The 23740-nt window shown below is 34.2% G+C and overlaps 1 protein-coding gene across 7 annotated transcripts; it reads right to left on the minus strand.

The window, feature by feature from the left end:
- Positions 1 to 769: 769 nt before the first annotated feature.
- On the minus strand, positions 770 to 23734 carry LOC106158641 (VWFA and cache domain-containing protein 1). 7 transcript variants are annotated; one of them, XM_087016538.1, is made up of 24 exons: positions 20561 to 23734; positions 19507 to 19709; positions 18431 to 18493; positions 17966 to 18127; positions 17576 to 17793; positions 16851 to 17010; positions 16341 to 16563; positions 13699 to 13824; positions 13018 to 13097; positions 12566 to 12704; positions 11905 to 12178; positions 11430 to 11541; positions 10867 to 11029; positions 10493 to 10629; positions 9507 to 9673; positions 9179 to 9289; positions 8742 to 8864; positions 8437 to 8536; positions 6605 to 6700; positions 6276 to 6410; positions 5694 to 5812; positions 4735 to 4860; positions 3748 to 3875; positions 770 to 3562 (listed from the first exon to the last, which is right to left on the minus strand). In XM_087016538.1, the coding sequence occupies exons 2-24, from the start codon at positions 19651 to 19653 to the stop codon at positions 3243 to 3245; spliced, it is 3429 nt and encodes a 1142-aa protein (XP_086872664.1). In that variant the 5' UTR covers positions 19654 to 19709; positions 20561 to 23734; the 3' UTR covers positions 770 to 3242. The 7 variants fall into 7 exon arrangements, with proteins under 7 accessions (XP_086872664.1, XP_086872665.1, XP_086872666.1 ...); XM_087016539.1 differs by having other exon boundaries at positions 20519 to 23734; XM_087016540.1 differs by lacking the exon at positions 20561 to 23734 and adding an exon at positions 20402 to 20459.
- Between the last annotated feature and the right edge of the window lie 6 nt (positions 23735 to 23740).

Genomic DNA, 23740 nt, shown 5'->3' on the forward strand with positions numbered 1-23740 from the left:
AAAAGAGCAAGTCATTTGGAGAAGATATGTACGTGGTATCTTTATTTTTATTTGTTTTTCGCATGGATAAGTTGCGTAAGTTGTATAAAGAACAGAAGGGGGCGTGTCCACAAAGAACCGGTTTTTTAATATGTACCCAGATGTTCATTGACATATATAAAAATTGTTAAATGAGAAATGTCACTTCTTTGTTTAGATTGGAAGAATACGATTAAAAACTTAAAGAAGTCACCTAGAAACTTGAAATTACTAGCTTGTTTTAAAATACTGTATGTTTATGTGCCAGTCAAAGCTTAAGCATACAGAACACTAGGGGCAGTGATGCCACTGACTCACTATGCTTTTATATCAACTCTATTTATTAATTTATACAAATATTAAGATTCATTTAAGAAGACTTAGTAAAAATCATTTAAATTGACTTAATAAGTATATTATTAAATACATTTTGTATGGTTTAATTTTAGCATTTAATTTATCAACTTTGTGATATAAAAAGAACATCTTCAGAATAAAGCCTATTTGGAAGGAGAAATATGACATTTGTAGTATCAAATTTTAACTCGCACTATACTGTTTCTAATTAAAAATAAGTTGTGCAAAAAATCATGCTGCCTTCATTATAATAAGTTCACTTCTATCTCTGTCACAAAGTTACATAATTGTGTTGTACAAATGTTATTGCTTCATGTTAAATTAATAAACTTGTTATTTTTAATTTTACGGTGTCTTTCATTTATCTATTGGTAATGCAGATTAAAAGGAAACATTTCAAGATTTTACAGATTTATTTGCACCAACAAAAGCAAATGTAAAAGTAAGGCACTTTCTCCAGGAAATCCAAATAATTGATTATTATGCCAACGAACAAAAAAAAATTGTTTCTCATCTGTAAAAAATATGACATGAAAATCCAGTTTTATTTGTCATTATGACTAATGATCTGAGCACCAAATGTGACATTCAAATATGTAGATGACACCACAATTCTAAGCTACAGGAATACCAAACTGCAGGACAATCTCCCTGATGCAACAACAGAACTTACTCTCTGGTCCCATGCTAATAAACTAACAATAAATACTACCAAGACCAAAGAGATCATATTTGATTTCTCCAAAAAAGGACACTAAACTACACCCTTGCTAGTAGATAATCAAAGGATTGAGAGAGTGGGGTCTGCTGTCTTCTTAGGGGTTAGGATCAGTAGTGATTTGAGCTGGGAAGGCTACACAATCTTGAGCTTCTGAAAAGAGCGGGTATTCCAACCAATGAACTTGTAAGCTTTTATACATCAGTAATCAGACCTACATTAGAATATGCATGTCAGGTGTGGCACCCAGGTCTTACACAACAACAAATTGATAAAATTGAATCCATTCAGATTAGAGCATGTAAGATTATATTCCCAGAGCTGTCCTACGATGGGGCACTTGAAACATGTAAACTTATCACTCTTGCTTGTAGAAGAGATGAACTATCTAAAACATTATTGCATAACATGTACTCTGAAGGACACAAAATCAATCATTTGCTACCAGAGATAAATGAAAGTTCCTACACTTTGCGCCGGGTTTATAAGTACACTGTGCCAAAATTGAGGACTGCACGATTGTCAAAAACTTTTATCCCATGGGCTTTATCTAATTTTAAGAACTGAGTTTTTTATGAATTTTTAATGTGTATCGAATCATTTTAAAACTTGCAAGTATATTTTAAGATTGTGCATCTCACGACTATTTGTTTTTATTGTAAAATCCAACTTTTTAAGTTGCAAATAAATACATATTATTATTATTAAAATCCTGAATACAAGTTGGATTTGAGTCAGCAAGGAAATGTGTAAGTAAATAAAACAAATATTTTAATAACAATAGTATAGGATAAAGAAGGTGCCCATCATTACTACTTTATTAAAGTAATTGTATATACCATATTAATGCAGAAAATTATTTCCAAAATACATCTAGGATATTGTACATTGCATAGTGTGTCCATAAAAGTTCCCAGCATAAAACATCTGGAGTAATTAAGGCTTACATTATCAAATGTAAAAATAATTGAAATGGCTGTTACTTGAGCAAAAGAAAAGAGGTCTAAGACAGAGGAAAAAGTTGTCATTGGCCAATAAAACCATTTTTACCTTTCCCAGTGTATAACATTATAAATATAAACTGTAAACACATACATACAGATACAGACTGAAACCGTTTTTACCTTGACTGATAAGACCACTGCAAAAATCATTTCTTCGAAGATCAAGATGATAATATAAATAATTTATACAGCATAAATAATTCTTCCAGTAATAATTTTTTTTTTCTTTTACTTGGTTTACAGCAGGGGTCCTCATTGTTAGGACAATTTTGTCATTGTTAACTTTTTTATTTTGTAAAATAAATCCAGTAAAAAAATATATTCTGACACATATATTCAGATATTCACAATGCCTGTGATGTCTGTATATTATGCAATATTTTTCCATACAGATATGCATCATTTCTGAACTGCTTAGTTTCTCCATCTGGTTTCAAAATGATAATGAGTGAACAGTGTTCCAGATGAGTTGAGCAATTTCAATGACAGTTATATGATATGTATTAATATATAGTCTAAAATCTCATTTCTGGCAGTGGGGTATTCTTTGAGAAAACATGAACATTTTCAATGGATATTTCTTTTGGATAGAAGAAAAAGTATATTCGACAAAGATGTAAATAATGCTCAACACTGTGTTAATTTAATGGAAATTAGAATGCATAGAGATTCAGTTCTCACTTCACTTCTCTTGAGTATTAATAATAATAATAATATCCTATAAAAATAGTTAATAATTAAATATATGTAATACAAAGAACATAAAGAGATAAAAAGCAGTGTTTTTGCTCATCTGGAATGTGAATTGGGATGAAAATCATGTTATCACATCTGGAATGTGAATTTGTATTGAATATCACATTAACATGTCTGGAATGTGACATGGGATAAGTAATTTGTTGTCCCATCTTAAATGTGAATTGTGATGAATAAATCACATTATACAACGTGAGGAACATGTACCTATGTTAAGCAACTTCACTGCAATCCTGTACACACACCTGATACCAGTATTTCAGATAAAATTATCTGGAAATGGCAAGACTTTAAAGTGCAAGTGATGCTTAAGCCAAGTGCTCTGTCTCTCACATCCTAATCATATCACCTGTCTATAAGAAATTTGAAGATGAAATAAAAAAGCACTGTTACTTATAAGTGAACCCTTGCTGATAGACCTCTGTGTAACTTGGTGGGGGGTCCACATAAACGTGTCCAAAGGAGGGTGGAGCAGACGGGTTCACAGGGGGGGAGGTTGTATCAGAGACAGCCAAGATATTGGAGCTGGGGCTATTCACAGTATGTGGTGTTATGGGCTTAGATGCACAGATCTTCCCTTTCTTGTACAACATGAATATGGTGATGATTAAGATAAGTAGTATAACTGCCCCTATGACTCCCCCAGCCACTGCCCCTGCATTGTTTTCATCAGATGTTTGTGTTTCACATTCAGGATCTGAGCAGGTATCTGTAATGGGGTCAGTATAAATAAATCTATAATTATCATAAATTAATACAATAATTATAATAAATTAATATATTTTAAAGTTGAAGTGAACCATTTCGACTAGCTATGCCCAGAATTTTTGCTTTTTTATCAGAGTTTGAGTGTAAGCACTTGTGAGAGTTTGTGCATGTGTACGCAATACATACCATTAGAACAGGACTGACCCAGTTTTCCAAAGTAACATACAGACTGGCTAGCACAGAAAGGGGACTCTAAAGTTTCTCCTTCTTTGCCCAGAGAGCACCAACTGCACCCCGCCACTAAGAAACAGGAGCTGGAATACATTAAGATACAGCTTTTTAAAAAAACATTAGTAAGTTGAAAAATTTTTAATAAACACGAAAAAGATTGAACAAGCACACTACATAAAATGAAAATGTTAATTTAATAACTGGTAACACTTAGTGAACAAGCAACAATGGTGAAGCTTGCAAAATAATAATAACAATTACATTTAACAAAAATTCAATGGAAATAATCAAGAAAGTCATTTTCAAATCATTAAAAATCTTCTATGATCAAGTTAACCACAGATGTTACAGTAAAAACTTTATCCAATAGTTCTAACTTCTACTTCCATGTGCTTAGCCCTGTGGTACAGAGTTAACTGGAATCTCTCCTCCACCGTCAGGAGAGCTATAACAACAGAAGCACCCTGACAACAGAGGGGAGTCTGCAATAAACTTGGGAACTCAGGGCAATCCACTTAAGAGCTTGACAAGCCGTCTAAATTTCTACTTGCCCCAATCCAAAATCAATTTTTAAAAGACTTGGGAGGTTGTGGGGAAGTAAGGGGCAAAAAAAAAAAAGAAAATCAAATAGTGGTGGTGGATGGGTGGGTGGGTGGGGGGGGGGGGTGCTTTATAACAGCCAATTTACATTGGGCAAGTGGTTCATTAGCAAACACTTGTCTTTGTCTTAAATTCTAGTTGCCTGACTGCAGAAATCACCAGGCGAATTCCATAATACCTCCAACAGTTATCATATGTTAAGTCTTCCACTAACTCCTAGGAGCTTTTTTTGAGCACTTTGCAAACAGTCTTCCACAAGTCTTATTTCAAATTGCACACCGATGGAAAAAAAAGAAGGTTTCAGTGACCTCTCAACTCAGGATGAACTCAAGTTGTACTTACTCTTGGGAACTTTTAGCTGAGCAGTTCACAGGGATGCAGAGGTCCAGGTCTTTCACCTTCTCGACTTCCCCCTTGGCAATATCTGTAAGGTCAGGCGCTGGGGAGGCACAGGTTTGGGCCGAATCACTAGAGTGAACAAGACATTCATATTTGATATGAATACAAGTTGCTAAGAAAAATATTAGAAGAAAAGGGGCCTATGGCCCTGAAACTGGGAGATAGGGGGCTGCTTTTTTTTTTTTTTTTTTTACACAGAAACCGCCAATTGACTACATTTACTTCAAATACAGGTTCATTATTTTTGGTCTAATAGAATCAATAGTACAAGAAATTGATAAATGTAAATATCATAATTGAAGATCTAAAACAGAATGGTGAAGTATGAACTGGTCTATCTGTCTCAGAAGTAAAGTAGATGAATAGCAGCAAAGCTAATGTTTCCTTTCAATTTATACCCGACATGAAAAAAAATTCATTGTATTGTATTGTAAAATTGTATTCTGTGGTTGTGCCTTAAGGTTTGTTTAAGAAGAATAAAGATAACCGCATGTTTCACAACCACTTCCTATAATAAAAATTTGTACAGTAGTTAAAGCTGTTAGCCTTGCTGTGGCAGGGACACTTACTATAATAAGGTGTAAAAATTTGTACAGTAGTTAAAGCTGTTAGCCTTGCTGTGACAGCGACACTTACTATAATAAGGTGTAAAATTTGTACAGTAGTTAAAGCTGTCGGCCTTGCTGTGACAGGGACACTTACTATAATAAGGTGTAAAAATGTGTACAGTAGTTAAAGCTGTCGGCCTTGCTGTGACAGGGACACTTACTATAATAAGGTGTAAAAATTTGTACAGTAGTTAAAGCTGTTAGCCTTGCTGTGACAGCGACACTTACTATAATAAGGTGTAAAATGTGTACAGTAGTTAAAGCTGTCGGCCTTGCTGTGACAGGGACACTTACTATAATAAGGTGTAAAAATTTGTACAGTAGTTAAAGCTGTCGGCCTTGCTGTGACAGGGACACTCGCAAGTTTGTCTTGGAGTACATTCAAACTTGGACGGAGACACGCAACTAAAAGGCTGTAAAATAATCATCACTTTATAGTATCAGATACTGAGTATTCTATTATATCCATTATATTACAGAGATGTAAGCCTAAGTTACAGTGTTTTGATTTTGACCAAAAAATAATGCTAACAACTGTCAACAATGGGTGACCCATTCCTTACAGAAAGCCACCACAGTGGAAGTGAGTGGGTAATTAAGTAATCAGGCGACGTAATTCATGACTTCTTAGAAGGCTGTGAAAGTAAAAAACATTAAAAAATGATACAGGGTCAAAATATTTCTTTCAACTTGAGCAAAACAATTAAAACTGGGATTCATTTATGAAGAATCAAACAATTTGTAAATAAATATTGAAAAGTAAGCCTTCAAGATTGTCATTTTTATAAAAATCTTTACATGATAAATCAATTTATTTGCTATATCAATATTATTAATATTTAAAATAATATTCAAAGTCATATATAATTGACTTACACAAGAACAAGAAATACTTTCTGACATATTCTTCCTGTAGATTATCAGGAAAATGTTGCTGTTATTAATTGGTTGTATTTCATATGATGGACTGCTCTGCATGAGATCCAGTCCATTAGGATTTGGCAAACTGACCTGAGAAATGATTCAAACAAGTTGGTTTAATAGGACAATATATCAAAATTTTACTTAAGAAATACGTATGTAAAGTTTCTAACTTTATTGTAGAGAACAGTTAAAAGAGACAGTACAAAAAAATTTATCAGATTAGATGCCTTCATAATGAATAAAATATTAATCAAACATTTATAAAAACTGCTACCATTTACCTGCCAAAAATATTGTTCCTTGATTGACTCAAAATCCAGGCAGCTTCTCTTGGACAGCAGCCCCCTAGTGATCAGGTTTGAACCTATTACAGGTTCCTGAAAATGAAATCCATCCTTTGCAATATGAAAAGGGAAACATTTTTCATGTACAGACACATGTGTCTGTATATATAGCCATCACAAAACCCTATTCTGGGCAATGCCTCCGTAGTGGCAGTGAAAGAAAGAACTTGCTCTTCTCACACTTACTGGAAAGAATCATAGGATTGAAATACAGCTTCAGTTGAAAAATTGTCTCATTAGTTAATTGTTTGGAAGTAATACAGGTGTTTTGTGAAAATGTTTATCTTTCACATGTTGCAATTTTCAATATGGGACTTAGAGCTTCCTTGGGCATGAAGCCCAGTGGTAATCAAATTTTCTTAATGTCCATGTTTTTAATAGTAGATATTTTAAAATTGGTGGTATTTATACAGTTAATCATTATGTAATGTTGCATCAAAATTGATAGAAAAACTACTTTGTGCTCTGCCACCATTAATATTATGTAAAGTGAAGTGTTACTTTCTATTTTTTTAACTAGTCTTATACAAGAATGATTCTTAGGATTGACATACAGCTCATATTAGAAAGCCAGCTTTATTGCATTATCATTTTTATTAAATTTATGCATTTTTTGTGAAATTTTCATTTTTCTTATTCTGGCACTTTCTAATTGTAAACTTGAACTCTAATGAGCCTGAAGCCTTATGCTTTTACTTTCATCAGTGTTACCTGATGTGCATAATTAAAAGTTGATGTTGATTGTGCAGTTAAACATTATATATTATTGCATCAGAATTGACAGTCTCCTGTTTTTGTGCATTATTGTTTTTCTGCTTTTCTTAATATAAGGTGTGACTTATGGGCCTGAAGACCTTTGATAGACAACTTTGTGTGGTCAGTCTGTAAATTCCCCTTGGGTATTCAGGCTTAATTCAGTGCTATAAACTCATTTGCCTAATTAAGTGGCCATTAAATGAGATTTCATAAAGCACACTTGTTAATATAGTGTTCATAATAAGGAAGCAGTGAATAGCAGCTTCATTGGAATTATATTTTTGTTGTTTTCTTTTTAATTTTTTCTCCAACACTGGCATTTTTAAGATGTGACTTTTAACTCCCATCCACCTGAGGCTCTGCACATTTTCTTTATTTCCACATAAGCAGTTGTATTGGTATTTATGTCTTTAAACACTATGTAATATAATTATTTTATGCACTGTCATCATTTTTCATATATTGGGACTTTCATCATGTGAATTTTCACTCTCATGGTGCTGAAACTGTAATCTTATTGAAGGGGTGGATTGAGACCATCTTCTGACAGTCGGATTTTAAAGTTTATATTAATGGGTATCTATTTTTTCTGTTGGAAGACCACCAAAATGGAAGATGGATCAACAAAGATACTTTGGAATATTGTCAGAAAAAATATCTGGATCTGCTCCTGTTATTGACCAAGTTACCTGTTGCGCATGATTAAAAAATCAGTGTTGACTGACTGTGCTATTATAAGCATTATTAATTATTGCATCAAAATTGACAAAATGACCTATTTTGCATCTTTTTTTTTTCCTGTTTTTTGTCTGTACATTTGACAGCTTTGCTGCCTTGTTTTTGTTTTAAATACTGCAATTTGCATGTTTAAAAAGCAATTAATTCTTTTGATTATTAAAAATAATTCAGACAATCACTGCCTTGTTTTTCCAATCTTAGAAAACTTGTATAAGCAATTCTGAATTCTAATTTACAATAAGTAATTCACCCTGTTCAAGGTATGCATTGCTTACCTTTTTTAAAATGTGTACATTTTCAATATCAGGTGTGTCTGTAGCTTTTACAAAATCATCATGCATTACTATGAAACCACTGGAATCCATCACTAAGCAGCTAAAACATAATAAATATCCATACGTACCAATTAACAAAAAAGAATATTGTATGTAAACATATTCTTTTTCTCAATATAATATTTCTATCATCAAGCACTAGGTTAAAATTCAAAAATTCCCAAAGTTTTTCAAAAGTAAAAGATTTCTTTAAAATACTTGTATAATGTACATATAATGAAACAATTTAAGTAATTGGTTGTTACCTGTATCCAGCATCTCTACAGTTTGCATATCTGTCCTGAATCACCTGGTAGAAATAAGTAATGGTGAAGTCTGTCAAAATAACTGCTGTCACCTTGTCATCAAGTGTGTGCACTCCTCCAGCTCTGACATAATAATAATACATAAAAAATAATGGTGAAATATAATATGTCCATATTTCTATCTTGATGTTACTTTTCTGTCTTGTGTAAAGTTGGCCCAAAAAAGTTAAACATTATCAAATTTGTCGCTTGGGAGGTGAAATGATGTTCTATGAATGTGCCTGTAGGGTAAAACATGGTATGGGTCTTTAAAAACAAAGAAATTTTTTACCTTTAAAAATATGGCATTGTGCACTTTTATTTCATTAGAATATTGCTACCAAATAAATATGATATTATTCTACTTTATTATTATCATTATTACAGATATTACTCACTTTCCCTCATATAAAGTATGACTGAGTGTTATGACATAGCCAGAACCCCAAACATCCAAATATGGCGGCGAAACCACATTTGTGTCCTTGTATGTTAAGGTCCTCTTGAACCTAAAAAATGGAGGTAACAGTTCAAGGAGAATCTATTCAGTGTCTATTAGTGGATTAGATGGCATGTTTTTTAGAGGGAAGCCATATTTGACCTGCAGACTAGTTAGTCCACTGTTCTGAATGTGGCCTTAGCCTAACAATAATAAGACTGGATTTTTCTTCAGACTCGGGTAAAAGTTAATTCACTAAACATAATCTGACAAAAATAAACAGGTACCAAGCTCTCCTGGTGTGGTCGTAATTTTTTGTCAGCTGCAACCCTGGGAGAAGTCTCATCAATCCGTCCATTGTTCCAATAGATCTATATACAACAAAGTCTGCTGGTTTCCTCTTCCAGATTTCTTCAGCTTTGTATGTGATCACTACACTGTCCAGAATGGAGGTCTGGGAGAGAAACAGACACCAAAATACTACAAATGATAAACAGAATCAAATTCTATCCATATTTTAATGGATTAAGTAAAGTAGTATTCTATAATAATAATATCAAATTATTTTTAAGTAACTGGAAGAAAAACAGACAGCAAAATACTAAATGACAAACAACCAAAATGTCTAAATATTTTAATGGGTTAATGAATTTAATAATCTATAATAATAATAATATCAAGTTATTTTAAAGTAACTTCACTTTACAATGGTGACTTAGTCTTTGCCTATGTTTCTAAATTACTAGGCAATTCAGGAGAACACATCCTCACAGATGTGTTCCTTTGAACATTTTGAATCATGTCACACCAGAGATTTACATGAAACTATCACAAGTCAAATGTGTGGAGGGGGGAGGGAAGAGTATTTACGACTGGATTTCCATACCTAGATCAATCTAACAGGATCGATCCATCTCCACGGGGTTCTCACTAATTTGCTTTCAGCTTAAGGGGCTTATAGATGTCTGGCATGCCCAAAGAAGCTGCTAAACAATTATAGTTAATTACCCCCAAGCAGCTTCAGTAGGTGTGACAGAATTCTAAGCCACAAGATAATTGCAATTTAGTGAGAATCTCCTTGGAGATATATGGATCCACAGTTAGTACGACAGGGTCTGGGAATGATCCCTATGGCTTATGACCTAACTGCAGACACCACACTGTGCCTCAGACACCTGTCCTGCATTAGAATTGACAATTAGATCTGTCACAAATACTGCATTTTTAAGGCACAGATTACCTCAGGAGCCCTTATATAGAATACACAACTAACCTTCAAGCCAGGGTTCTGTGAGCTCTGTCCTGTGAGATATCTCTCATATTGTGTGACATTGGTGGCTGTTTCCTCAGTGTTCAGATAGTGATATGGCTGTCTGAAGGCCCCTGGGGTGAGCATCACTGCACTAGAGTCTGTAATATGGACAATAATTTAAAATCAAACAAATATCATCTTTTTCTACTCTGCATCATTATTACTACCATTTTGCAGAATACTATTTGAGGTATATTTTGATAAAATTAAAGAGAGATCTTTTACGACAAAATATCAATTTCCTGAATCATTTTCATTCAAAAAAACCATGTGGCTTATCACAGCATACCACACATGTTAAAGCTCTTGCATATGTTACTATAAAGAGTACGAACCTTTCGATGCATATCGAGAAAAGTGCTTGCATGGACTTGATGGAGGTTCGAGGTCATATCTGTGGTAGTTAAACATGGCCGACGTTGCAGTCTGAGGTGACGGCACACTGATTTTGTCACCCTCTCCAATGACAAGACATACCGAGATATTACTCCCAGGAATCTGAAAAAACGTGAGTTGGTCTTATCTTGTAGTGCCACCTATTTGGGATAAAAGAGTTATTTCCACGGTGTTGTGATATATTGTCATTGTTACAGTACTTAATGTAATCAAGAGTGAGATTGTGACAGAAATAAACAAGTAAAAAATAACAGAATGATATAATGATGGGGCCAGTCTAAAATGCACATAATCATGTAAACCATTTAGTCAGATTGTACGCAGATGCACATTTTAACTTTTTCTTTAAACTAAAAAATTAAAATTAAATGAAGCACAACTGAAACTAAAATTAATCTTTAATTTAGTAGCTCCCTGTCACAAGTTTTCAAATGCATCTTTCCTAGTCATTTAAAGTTACTTATAATCAGAAATTAGTCTTTATTTGAAGCTGAAGTCTTACTGGTGCCCAGAAGTAATGTGACATGACATTTGTTATGCTGACACCTTCTCTGAACACATCTCCTCTGGCCTGTGTTCTGGTGGAAACAAAGCTGCTGTTATCCTCCTCACCCCTGAGAAGAAAAATAAAAAATAGATGTTTTAATTGTGGCAGGAAGAGAGTTAAAAAAATGACCTGAAGTAGGCAGAGATTAACACAGCAATACTGCTGGAAGACAGATCTGACACAGTGCTTCAAATTCAAGAAGCAGTATGTCATGAGAAAAATGTAGTTGCAGATTCTTTGGATTTATCTGATGCCCAAAATCTCAAATATCATCTCTCTAATTCCTTAAAAAAGATAATAAAATGCTAGAACTAAGGATATTTAAGCTTGAGATATACTTCTATAAAAACAGCACTAAAATCTGGGTATGATCTGACTCAGAAAATTACATTTGTCTATAAAGCTAATAAATAAAAGCAACCAATCTAACTTGATCATGGAGCTAATCACTGCTTTCGCAGCAGGTGCCCTCTCCAAGTGATGAATATCCACAAAGATAGGATCATCTGTGACATCATAGGGTCTTGGCAGCAGAGGGTGGGAATATGTCCTGCCATAGCCATTGATAACAAAGGCATAGCTCAGTTCACCCTTGTCAAAATAGGTGGCTTCAGAGAGGAGTTCACTCATGGCAACATCAGAGCAAGCTACACCAATTAGTCGGCCACTGTGGTATGCAGGCAAGCAGATGGAGGTGATGAGACCTGAAATTTAAATAGGAAGCAATCTATAGAAAAACATTAATATATAAATTATATTCATCAAATTACCTGCTTCTGACCTTATAAATATGTTTAAGTAATTCTAAGTTCTATTAGCATTTCAAAATATTTATTGTTTTGTTATTCCACTTTCCATTAGCATTTTAAAATATTTGTCTTATTCTGTTCTGTAGCTCAAATGCCTCACATCATTAAGCTTCACATTATAGTTTTAGGTTGAATAAATCATATTTCTCTAACTGAGCTGATCTGATTTTAGGGTCAATCAGTGCAGTTTCATAATCATGGCACCTGACACATAGGAATTAAGAAGTTTACATGTAGTTTAGCAATTCACTTGGGTGTTGGTATGATCAAGTTCAGCCTTACCTGTCCCAAATAAGTCTATATATGGTACAGAGAACTGGGGGTCTATAATGGGACTGCCAGTAGAGCTGAAGATGTCGTAGTAAGACGCCATGGCAGAACGAAGACGATTTGGGTCAGTAACATGAGTGAAGGTGCCAGCCTGCAAGGAGTTTGTAAAAATTTTTGGTAAATTTCTAAGTAAATATTTCATTCCCTTTTATTGTTTAACTCTATAATTTTTCTAGCCCCCTCAAAAGCAATTATCAAGATATGCAAGTCACACACCTGATATACAAAACAATTATTTTTTCAAGCGTGAGAAAAAGTGATATAAAGAAATACTTTAAGTAATTTTTAAGTAATTCAACCAATTAGCATTTATAGCATTAATAGAAAATCATCATCTCTCCTTTAAAGTAGCATAATATTAAATCAATGAAAAAAAGCAATTATGAAAGTTTTGAAAGCCTCACTGTAATTTCCCCATAAGATTGACTGCTTAAAGTCTGGGCAGCCATGTTCCTCAATTCAGTGAGAGAACTTTCCTCCAGGGCTAAAATTGAAATAGAATGTTTGAGTGCATGGGTAACGAATGGTTGACTTTTATTAAATCTACTAAAAAAAGGCGATTTCAAAATATTTTTCACTTCTTTGTAGTGGATTTCTAAAAAAATATATATAATAAAATATAGAACAATTCAGCTGAATGGATCTTGTCTAAGGGTGCATTCCGAGATATTTAGAGCGATCCAGAGATTTAGATTTAGATCGACCTAACTCCCTGGGGATTCACACTAAATTGCAGTCAGCTGAGCGCACACCATAGTTAATTACCCCCTTACAGCTTTTAGTAGGCGGGACAGATGCTTAAGCCGGCTAAGCTGACAGTGATCTAATGAGACTCCCCACAGGGATAGATCGATCTAAAATCTATGGGAATGGGGTCTTAGTGTCTCCACCATCTTATCAGAAAAAACATAAATTTAAGCAAATTAATGGTGTCTGTTGTCCCCTGGTTAATCCCAACCTTTCACCACATAGAGTTGATGGTAATACTCAGTCTGGTATTTGTGGATGATAATTTACAAAATGATATAATTATTAAACAATTATTATTATTATTATTATTATTATTATCTAAAATGCAGACTTACACTGGCCGAGACCAAATGTTAAGATGAGGACTTGGTTGCCAAGGATGGCATTTTGATCCCGTATGGTCTCCAGAGGATTTCCGCCCTGTGTTCTTTTACCATCAGTTAGGAATAATATCACTTTATCTGAAATTAATGACTCAGAGGTAAAAGGCTGGATACTTGGTAGAAAATTTTTGAGATTTAAATTTGAATAAGCATCACGCCATGTAAAAACTATGTTAAAATTTGAATAAATTGATAAAAAATATACATAATAATGAAACACAAATATGAAAATGAGATGAAAGCACTATTCTTGAAATTTATCACTGTGGATTTTCAAATATACTGCACTCTATTTACACAGAAAACATGTGACAGCATCAGTTAAACTCTACTTTGCAACACAGAATTTAAATTAAAAAATTCTTTCATCTAGCTTACAATTTTAATATTTAACAAAACATTGTAAATTTTGTAAAAAAAAAAAGTAATTCTGTGTAACAACACATCATAAAATGCAGTCAGAAATTTAAACAAGGCAGCAAAGCTGTCAAATGTACAGACAAAAAACAGAAAATAAAGATGCAAAAAAAGGTCATTTTGTCAATTTTGATGCAATAATAAATGATGCTTATAATAGCACTGTCAGTCAACACTGAATTTTAATCATGCACAACAGGTAACATGGTCAATAACAGGAGCGGACCCTGAGATATTTTCTGACAGTATTCCAAAGTATCTTTGTTGATCCATCCTCTATTTTGATGGTCTTCCAAAAGAAAAAATAATGGATACCAGTCAATATAAACTTAATAACCTGACCGTCTTCCGGAAGACCCAGAAGATGGTCTCAATCCACCCCTTCAGTAAGATTACAGTTTCAGGACCATGAGAGTTCAAATTCTCATGATGAAAGTCTCAATATTTGAAAAATGATGACAGTGCATAAAATAATATTACATAATGTTTAAAGACATAAAAAACAATACAACTGCTTATGTGGAAATATAGAAAATGTGCAGAGCCTCAGGCAGATGAGAGTTAAAAGTCACAAATGCCAGTGTTTGAGAAAAAATTAAAAAGGAAAACATAACAAAACTAGAAAAGCACTCCAAGAGCGCAGACCTCTGCCAAGACAGCAATTGTTGATTATTATTGATTGATTATTGATCCGGACCACCACCAAAAACTAATCATTGTCTTCCTTGCCCACTTCTGACAGTTCCTGAAAATTTCATCAAAATCGGTCCGTACACTAGTTTAGAGCAAAGTAAAGTGCATGATCTCTGCCAGACACTTAAAAACTTTCGCCTTCGCACACAAGCCTCAAAAAGACAATTGGAGTCATTAGCTGGGAGGTTATCGTGGGCAGCTAACGTAATACCCTGGGGCAGGACACACCTGCGGCCAATTTTCAACGCTTTATCAATGTTACAGCAACCATCGCACAAATGTAGGCTACAAACTATATATGGGGAAATCGACTGGTGGCTTAAGTGGTTATGGGCAGGGAATAATACCCGCTTAATCTGGGACACGCGCGAGCAGGTCCACGCATTCACGGATGCCAGTAATTCCGCAGGAGGAGCGTTCCACTACGGTGACTGGTTTTATATCAATTGGCAAGCGGACAGTGCAGCATTAAGCGTCCAGCATATCAATGTTAAGGAACTCGCCGTAGCAGTTCTAGCAGCCTATCGATGGGGCAAAGCCTGGCGTAATAAGCGTGTTGTTATTTATACAGACAGTACAGTAGCAATGGAAATACTGAACAAAGGAGCCTCCCCCAACATCATGTGCAACTCTTTACTGAAAGAACTCGCATACTTAGCAATACATTACAACTTTTCAGTCATTGCCACCCATATTGCAGGGACTGATAACTACATTGCTGACTCAATATCTAGACTACATGATGTAGGCAAAGCACGGGAATTCATTAACTATATAAACAATTGGTACACCTTGCTTTCAACTCCACCTCCTACATACTGCCTTCATCATCACATGTCTGAAGATTCTCTTAAATTTTTGTCTTCACAGGGATCACTGCCATACAGCTCAGAAGAGAACTAGACAGGGAGGTGGCGTTTTGGAAGTCACAACTTTTTGCTCATTCCACCAAAGCTGCATACAGGTCTCACTTAAGAGCTTTCGTTAAGTTCTGCAGAGCTATCAACTGTGCGCCAATTCCCATTTCACAAGAAAATATCTGTCGATATGCAGCATATCTGGCACGATCTTGTGCAGTATCAACCGTCCGCCAATATCTTAACATAGTCAGAATTTTACACATGGTGTTCGACTTGGGAAACCCGCTTACTTCTTGGGAGCTCAAGTCCATTATAGGAGGCATGAAACGCCACAAGGGAGAACCAGGCCAACAAAAAGTGCCCTTACTGCCTGAGCACCTTTTCAAGATCCATGGCACGCTGAATCTCAGTAACCCCCAGGACCTACAATTATGGGCAGCTTGTCTGACAGCAGAAGGCAAAGAGTAATGAAATACCGAAGCAAAGCTCAAAAGATGGCACCAAGCAGAAGGCTGTCACAAGTGGCACAAAATCATCAAGCGTGGAGTAGTCTGTGAATGCCACTCGCTAGCGTGGGCAGGACAGGCAGAGATCAATGGAAGATTGAATGAAAATGAAACCTACTTCTTTTTTCACCTTTAAAGGAATTCTCAGAACTATTGAATAAAGAGAATGCTTTTTCCATAGCGGCTTGGTAATTAGTTGCTCCGACTGCCCTCAGACTATCAATGTATTTTTTCAAGTTCTTGGCATTTTGAGGCGTGGCAGCAGCTAGAGATGTGGTATAACAGGTGCTCTCTGACAGCACTGGCGTGTACGCAGCTGAGGAAAACGACACTAATCCAATCTGTAGAAAGATAATAAAAGTCAGAGCACTGAAGACTATGATTAAAATAAGAGTGAACCTGAAAATTGATTTTGTTGTGTAATTATGCCAGAAAAGTTAAAAAAAATACACACACACACACACACACACACACACTAAAAATGACGAAAATCTGGAAAAATCAGAAAAATCACATCCCTGTAAGTTCTTTGTTGGGAATGCTCTGAAAACAGACTCAACAAAGTATGCAGACATCCCCACACAAGTAAATTATCAATTAAAAAGATTAAATTAAATGTCTGACACACCCTGTCATTTGCACTCAAGGTTTCCACAACAGTTCTTGCAGCATCTTTGGCAATCTGGAGCAGTGTCTTGCTGTTGTGATATGTTGTCATGGATCCTGATGTATCTATGACAACCACAATGTCTTTGGGAACTGGAGTGGCTGCAGACACATAGAATGGCCTGAAATTATAAATTTTTAATTTCTAACACTGTAAAATATAGTCTCTTTGTGTTTTTGTCTAAATACCTAGTTTGTATATACCAATCCAAACAAATAATAAAAAAATACAAAATTATACAAAAGGTCACAAAATTTTGCATAATTTGACATAATTATATATTTTGTAAAAGCAGTGATTTTTTCTTCAAATCATCAACTTGAGATAATAAAGCTCCATGAGATGCATTCAGAATACCCCTACTTAATATTCTCTTTTATTTTCCTTAATGCCAATTTCACTTTACTCAGGCATTCAAACACAGCATACAAAGACATTAAATTTTAAAAATGATTTTTGAACATGTCCATGATCATGATGGCCCATCAAAAATCCATCTCTATATCTTTTGCCTTTGCAAATGTAAGTGGAAGATTCTGATGTTTTACATTTTCCATTGTAAAAGTTATAAACATAACATGTTTCAGTGATATTAATTAAATGTTGAAAATCAGAAAACTCACTTATTTCACATACAAATTGTCCTCAACAACCTGAAATTTTAGGTCAGACATTAAGTTACTTACCTGAACCTTGGATCATAACTATCACAGTCAGGCACACCTGTGGGTTTCACTGCAGGATAATTAAGAAGTATACCATCTTCTCCTCCAAAGTACTGCCACTTCAGATTTGGATTGATGCGGATGTTTTCCTTCATCACTTCCACAACCCTTGCCGTAGGGAATTTTTTATTCACTGAACTCTGGCCTGCTACTGTCACACAAGCCTTGTCAAAGTTGACCTGTCAATTTTTGAAAATAAAATTTTTCAAATACGTGCATATGTACACATGCATACATGCATACATGTGTTTTGTGCATTAGTGTAAACTTTGTATATGTGTGATTTGTGAATATCTGCCCCTGCATATGTATATATGCCCATGTTTGCACATGTATGTGTACATCACAAACCTCCTGACTAAACCTCTTGTCATAAGTAGCTTCCACCACTTGGCAGCACTGTGTCATAGATCTGACACTGGAGAAGCTGGCGTAGTCATCTTCAATGGCATCTTTGATCTTGGTCAGTGCAGAAATCGGACCTTGGAACTTGGTTCTCAGCGAATTGGCAAGCTGAATAAAATTTCAATACATGGAAAACATTTATATGAGGATTACATTTATATGAGGATTGGTGTAATGAGATTACAAGGCATCATTTGAAGTAACGTTGCCATGGGCATGATGGTGGTTACAATTTACTGACAGAGACTGAATTATCAGGATTGGTGATTTGTGTAACTATACAATTTATATGAAAACTTTGTCGGCTTTTTTTTGGTCAACAGGTCTTCAAATGGCAAATTTTTATTTTAAAAAAATTAAAAGAGTTCTGACCAAGTGGTACTGTGTACCAAACAACTCCCAAATATTTACTTCTCTAATATTCCCTGGTCCATCAATAGAATCTTCTCTATATGACACTTTGTCATATTCTGCCTGAAAAGTAAAAGATTTCAATCAAAATAATAACATAAAAACATTCTATGTGATCATTTAAAATCTAATTTGTACATTTTTTAGAATTATCTCCCTGATTATTAACTGTTGCCTAAATTTTTGTCCATATATATATAACAAGCAGAAAATTATTTCGCATATTTATTCTGAAAAATGTTTACATTTAATTGATTGTGCCCACTTTCTTATTTAAGCTATTGAACAATATTTTAAGTTTTAAAGTGAAAATTTATTTAATTAAATTTTAAAACACACATTATCTACACTCTTCTAGCATCAATTATCAAATTTTAGGCAACAATAATCAATTTTTGACTTCTTTGTAATAATATAAAATAATGTTATAAAATTATATATGTTATAAAATCTGTTTTTCAGGGCAAAATTTAAAGTTTATATGTCTTTAACACATCATTTTAATTGTCAGATTTAATTATTTCCATTTGCTTTTTTAGGCAGTTTTGTACAGCCACTAAGCCCAACTGTTTGTCTTTTTAAACATAATACATGTAAATATATGCTTCATATTATCATTCAGTAACCACATCAGATGACTCACACCTACATTAACCTAAATTACATACATCCACTTCTTATCTTTTAATTTATCAATTCTTGGAAAAGAAGCATGAATAATCAAACTCTCAGGGTACTGATGGAATACATGTAGCTCCTGTTACTGTTATTGAAAATTGCTATGTATAGGCTGGTGGCCTAAATATTGCAAAATACAGTCCGTAATGTATTTTTCTTTAATCAACAGTTTAATATTGACATAATTTACTTCCAATATTTTGATGTCTAACAGTCTCAGCAGCTTCATCAAGGAATGAGGCTATCCAGGTGAATAGCCTCTATTCAGGAGATATACTTGCCCCCCCCCCCCCCCCCCCCACACACACACACACACACACCCACTTCCATTGCCTTAGGATGGTACCATCATTTCTGTTAAAAATATATAAAACCAAAGTAACCACAGAATGTCTCACCTGCATTTCTTCTACCCCCAGTGCATCATTAGCTATTTCCCTTAACACCTGTCCTAATATCCCACCATCAATTAATGTGGCTCCACTTGACACAGTTAATATGGCCCATATGGTTATTGTCAGTATATGGAACATTCCTCCAGACATACTCTTTTTTTTTATGTGATGTCTTGTGTTGTCTTCTGAAACTTGTTTGATGTTAACTGAAACAACAAAATTATTGGATTTGATTTTGATTTGATTTATTTCATATTTGAAATTAATCCTATACATAAAATTTTATGCATAGAGAGACATTATAAGTTCATGAATTACCCAATGAGTAAACAAAGCCAGCTACAGTGCCAGCTCTCATAAATGATAACTTAATGTTAGATTTGTCTTAATTCCAGCTTTTAAGTCTCAATTTTAGGCAAACTCCATGCATATACCCATGCACGGTGTGACTGAAATACGCAATACAGCGCAACACAGTGCAATACACTTCAAAATCAAATCCAGTTGCAATTACACAAAAGAAATGACCATTCCCAGCAAAGCAGGGTGGTATAAAAACAACCTTTATTACTAGGTAGGTAATATCGTTGATATAACTTAACAAATCAGCAAGACTTTTATATTGTACGGTTGGCAGCCATGTTGGTGAGTGGCTTTTCTTGGCGCCTGACCAAACAATGAAAAAATTGCAAAGTTGTATCAGCAATATTAATTACTTTGTACTATATTTTGCTTTTATATCGCCCTATTTTATTTGAGATTACCCTTTCCTGTGTTTACTTGCAACTGAACTTGTGTTATCAAGTGTATTGCACTGTGTTGCGCTGTATTGCAGTGTATTGCGCATTTCAGTCACACCCGTATACGAGAGTACACGGTACGAGTATCTGACAGTCACCAAGCAGTTAGGATAGATGTACGTGTCCCTAATCAGCCCCCTTTTGTAGTATGGTTTGCTCAAAGGCATCCCGGATATTATGTACAGTATGCAACATGTCATTATTTATAAACACACCTTGAATCGGTGACAATGCCTCGCATTCGCATGACCCTTTACCTGTACATCCGGGTGGGGAAAGCGTGAAATTCCCATAAAAAATTCCACCTTTAAAAATCCTTGCATCCGTTATTCTCAACGCGCTGATAACTGAGTGTCAAACGTATAAAAGAACTGGCATTTTCCCCCGCATATTTTACTTTTAAATTATGGACGACAACAAGCAAACAAATGCGTATTCTTACAGTCGGCATGACGTCACAAGATGGCCGTTAATGTGAAGGTCGTATATAAATAGGTCATCGCTAATGACGCTATAATCCCCGCGAAATTGTGATCAATGGAGATGAAAAGCATAGCAGTCCGTAACTGCATCAATTTCGACATTTGAAAGGGAAACCTCTTCCAAATTTGTGATTCTCCAAAAGAGCAAGTCATTTGGAGAAGATATGTACGTGGTATCTTTATTTTTATTTGTTTTTCGCATGGATAAGTTGCGTAAGTTGTATAAAGAACAGAAGGGGGCGTGTCCACAAAGAACCGGTTTTTTAATATGTACCCAGATGTTCATTGACATATATAAAAATTGTTAAATGAGAAATGTCACTTCTTTGTTTAGATTGGAAGAATACGATTAAAAACTTAAAGAAGTCACCTAGAAACTTGAAATTACTAGCTTGTTTTAAAATACTGTATGTTTATGTGCCAGTCAAAGCTTAAGCATACAGAACACTAGGGGCAGTGATGCCACTGACTCACTATGCTTTTATATCAACTCTATTTATTAATTTATACAAATATTAAGATTCATTTAAGAAGACTTAGTAAAAATCATTTAAATTGACTTAATAAGTATATTATTAAATACATTTTGTATGGTTTAATTTTAGCATTTAATTTATCAACTTTGTGATATAAAAAGAACATCTTCAGAATAAAGCCTATTTGGAAGGAGAAATATGACATTTGTAGTATCAAATTTTAACTCGCACTATACTGTTTCTAATTAAAAATAAGTTGTGAAAAAAAATCATGCTGCCTTCATTATAATAAGTTCACTTCTATCTCTGTCACAAAGTTACATAATTGTGTTGTACAAATGTTATTGCTTCATGTTAAATTAATAAACTTGTTATTTTTAATTTTACGGTGTCTTTCATTTATCTATTGGTAATGCAGATTAAAAGGAAACATTTCAAGATTTTACAGATTTATTTGCACCAACAAAAGCAAATGTAAAAGTAAGGCACTTTCTCCAGGAAATCCAAATAATTGATTATTATGCCAACGAACAAAAAAAAAATTGTTTCTCATCTGTAAAAAACATGACATGAAAATCCAGTTTTATTTGTCATTATGACTAATGATCTGAGCACCAAATGTGACATTCAAATATGTAGATGACACCACAATTCTAAGCTACAGGAATACCAAACTGCAGGACAATCTCCCTGATGCAACAACAGAACTTACTCTCTGGTCCCATGCTAATAAACTAAGAATAAATACTACCAAGACCAAAGAGATCATATTTGATTTCTCCAAAAAAGGACACAAAACTACACCCTTGCTAGTAGATAATCAAAGGATTGAGAGAGTGGGGTCTGCTGTCTTCTTAGGGGTTAGGATCAGTAGTGATTTGAGCTGGGAAGGTCACATCTGTGATATTTGTAAAAAAGCAAGTACAAGGCTACACAATCTTAAGCTTCTGAAAAGAGCGGGTATTCCAACCAATGAACTTGTAAGCTTTTATACATCAGTAATCAGACCTACATTAGAATATGCATGTCAGGTGTGGCACCCAGGTCTTACACAACAACAAATTGATAAAATTGAATCCATTCAGATTAGAGCATGTAAGATTATATTCCCAGAGCTGTCCTACGATGGGGCACTTGAAACATGTAAACTTATCACTCTTGCTTGTAGAAGAGATGAACTATCTAAAACATTATTGCATAACATGTACTCTGAAGGACACAAAATCAATCATTTGCTACCAGAGATAAATGAAAGTTCCTACACTTTGCGCCAGGTTTATAAGTACACTGTGCCAAAATTGAGGACTGCACGATTGTCAAAAACTTTTATCCCATGGGCTTTATCTAATTTTAAGAACTGAGTTTTTTATGAATTTTTAATGTGTATCGAATCATTTTAAAACTTGCAAGTATATTTTAAGATTGTGCATCTCACGACTATTTGTTTTTATTGTAAAATCCAACTTTTTAAGTTGCAAATAAATACATATTATTATTATTAAAATCCTGAATACAAGTTGGATTTGAGTCAGCAAGGAAATGTGTAAGTAAATAAAACAAATATTTTAATAACAATAGTATAGGATAAAGAAGGTGCCCATCATTACTACTTTATTAAGGTAATTGTATATACCATATTAATGCAGAAAATTATTTCCAAAATACATCTAGGATATTGTACATTGCATAGTGTGTCCATAAAAGTTCCCAGCATAAAACATCTGGAGTAATTAAAGCTTACATTATCAAATTAAAAAAAAAAAATTGAAATGGCTGTTACTTGAGCAAAAGAAAAAGAGGTCTAAGACAGAGGAAAAAATTGTCATTGGCCAATAAAACCATTCTTACCTGTCCCAGTGTATAACATTATAAATATAAACTGTAAACACATACACACAGATACAGACTGAAACCGTTTTTACCTTGACTGATAAGACCACTGCAAAAATCATTTCTTCGAAGGTCAAGGTGATACTATAAATAATTTATACAGCATAAATAATTCTTCCAGTAATAACATTTTTTTCTTTTACTTGGTTTACAGCAGGGGTTCTCATTGTTAGGACAAATTTGTCATAGTTAACTTTTTTTTGTAAAATAAATCCAGTAAAAATTATATTCAGACACATATATTCAGATATTCACAATGCCTGTGATGTCTGTATATTATGCAATATTTTTCCATAGAGATATGCATCATTTCTGAACTGCTTAGTTTCTCCATCTGGTTTCAAAATGATAATGATGAACAGTGTTCCAGATGAGTTGAACAATTTCAATGACAGTTACATGATATGTATTAATATATAGTCTAAAATCTCATTTCAGGCAGAGTGGGGTATTCTTTGAGAAAACATGAATATTTTCAATGGATATTTCTTTTGTATAGAAGAAAAAGTATATTCGACAAAGATGTAAATAATGCTCAACACTGCGTTAAATGGAAATTATAATGCATAGAGATTCAGTTGTCTTCACT

Source organism: Lingula anatina, chromosome 7 (genome assembly GCF_051362555.1).
Source record: "Lingula anatina isolate TDL-2025a chromosome 7, LinAna3.0, whole genome shotgun sequence".
NCBI lineage: Eukaryota > Metazoa > Brachiopoda > Lingulata > Lingulida > Lingulidae > Lingula > Lingula anatina.

Bases quoted from the DNA above. Each gene is read 5' to 3' on its own strand.
- LOC106158641 (XM_087016535.1), bottom strand. From the start codon at position 19,861: ATGAGAGCTGGCACTGTAGCTGGCTTTGTTTACTCATTGG. The intron at 18,128-18,430 runs GTAAATATTTGG...AATTTTATTCAG, and splicing joins GACCAGGGAATATTAGAGAA to CTTGCCAATTCGCTGAGAAC. The intron at 11,030-11,429 runs GTAAGACTTCAG...ACGTTTTTTCAG, and splicing joins CACATTACTTCTGGGCACCA to ATTCCTGGGAGTAATATCTC.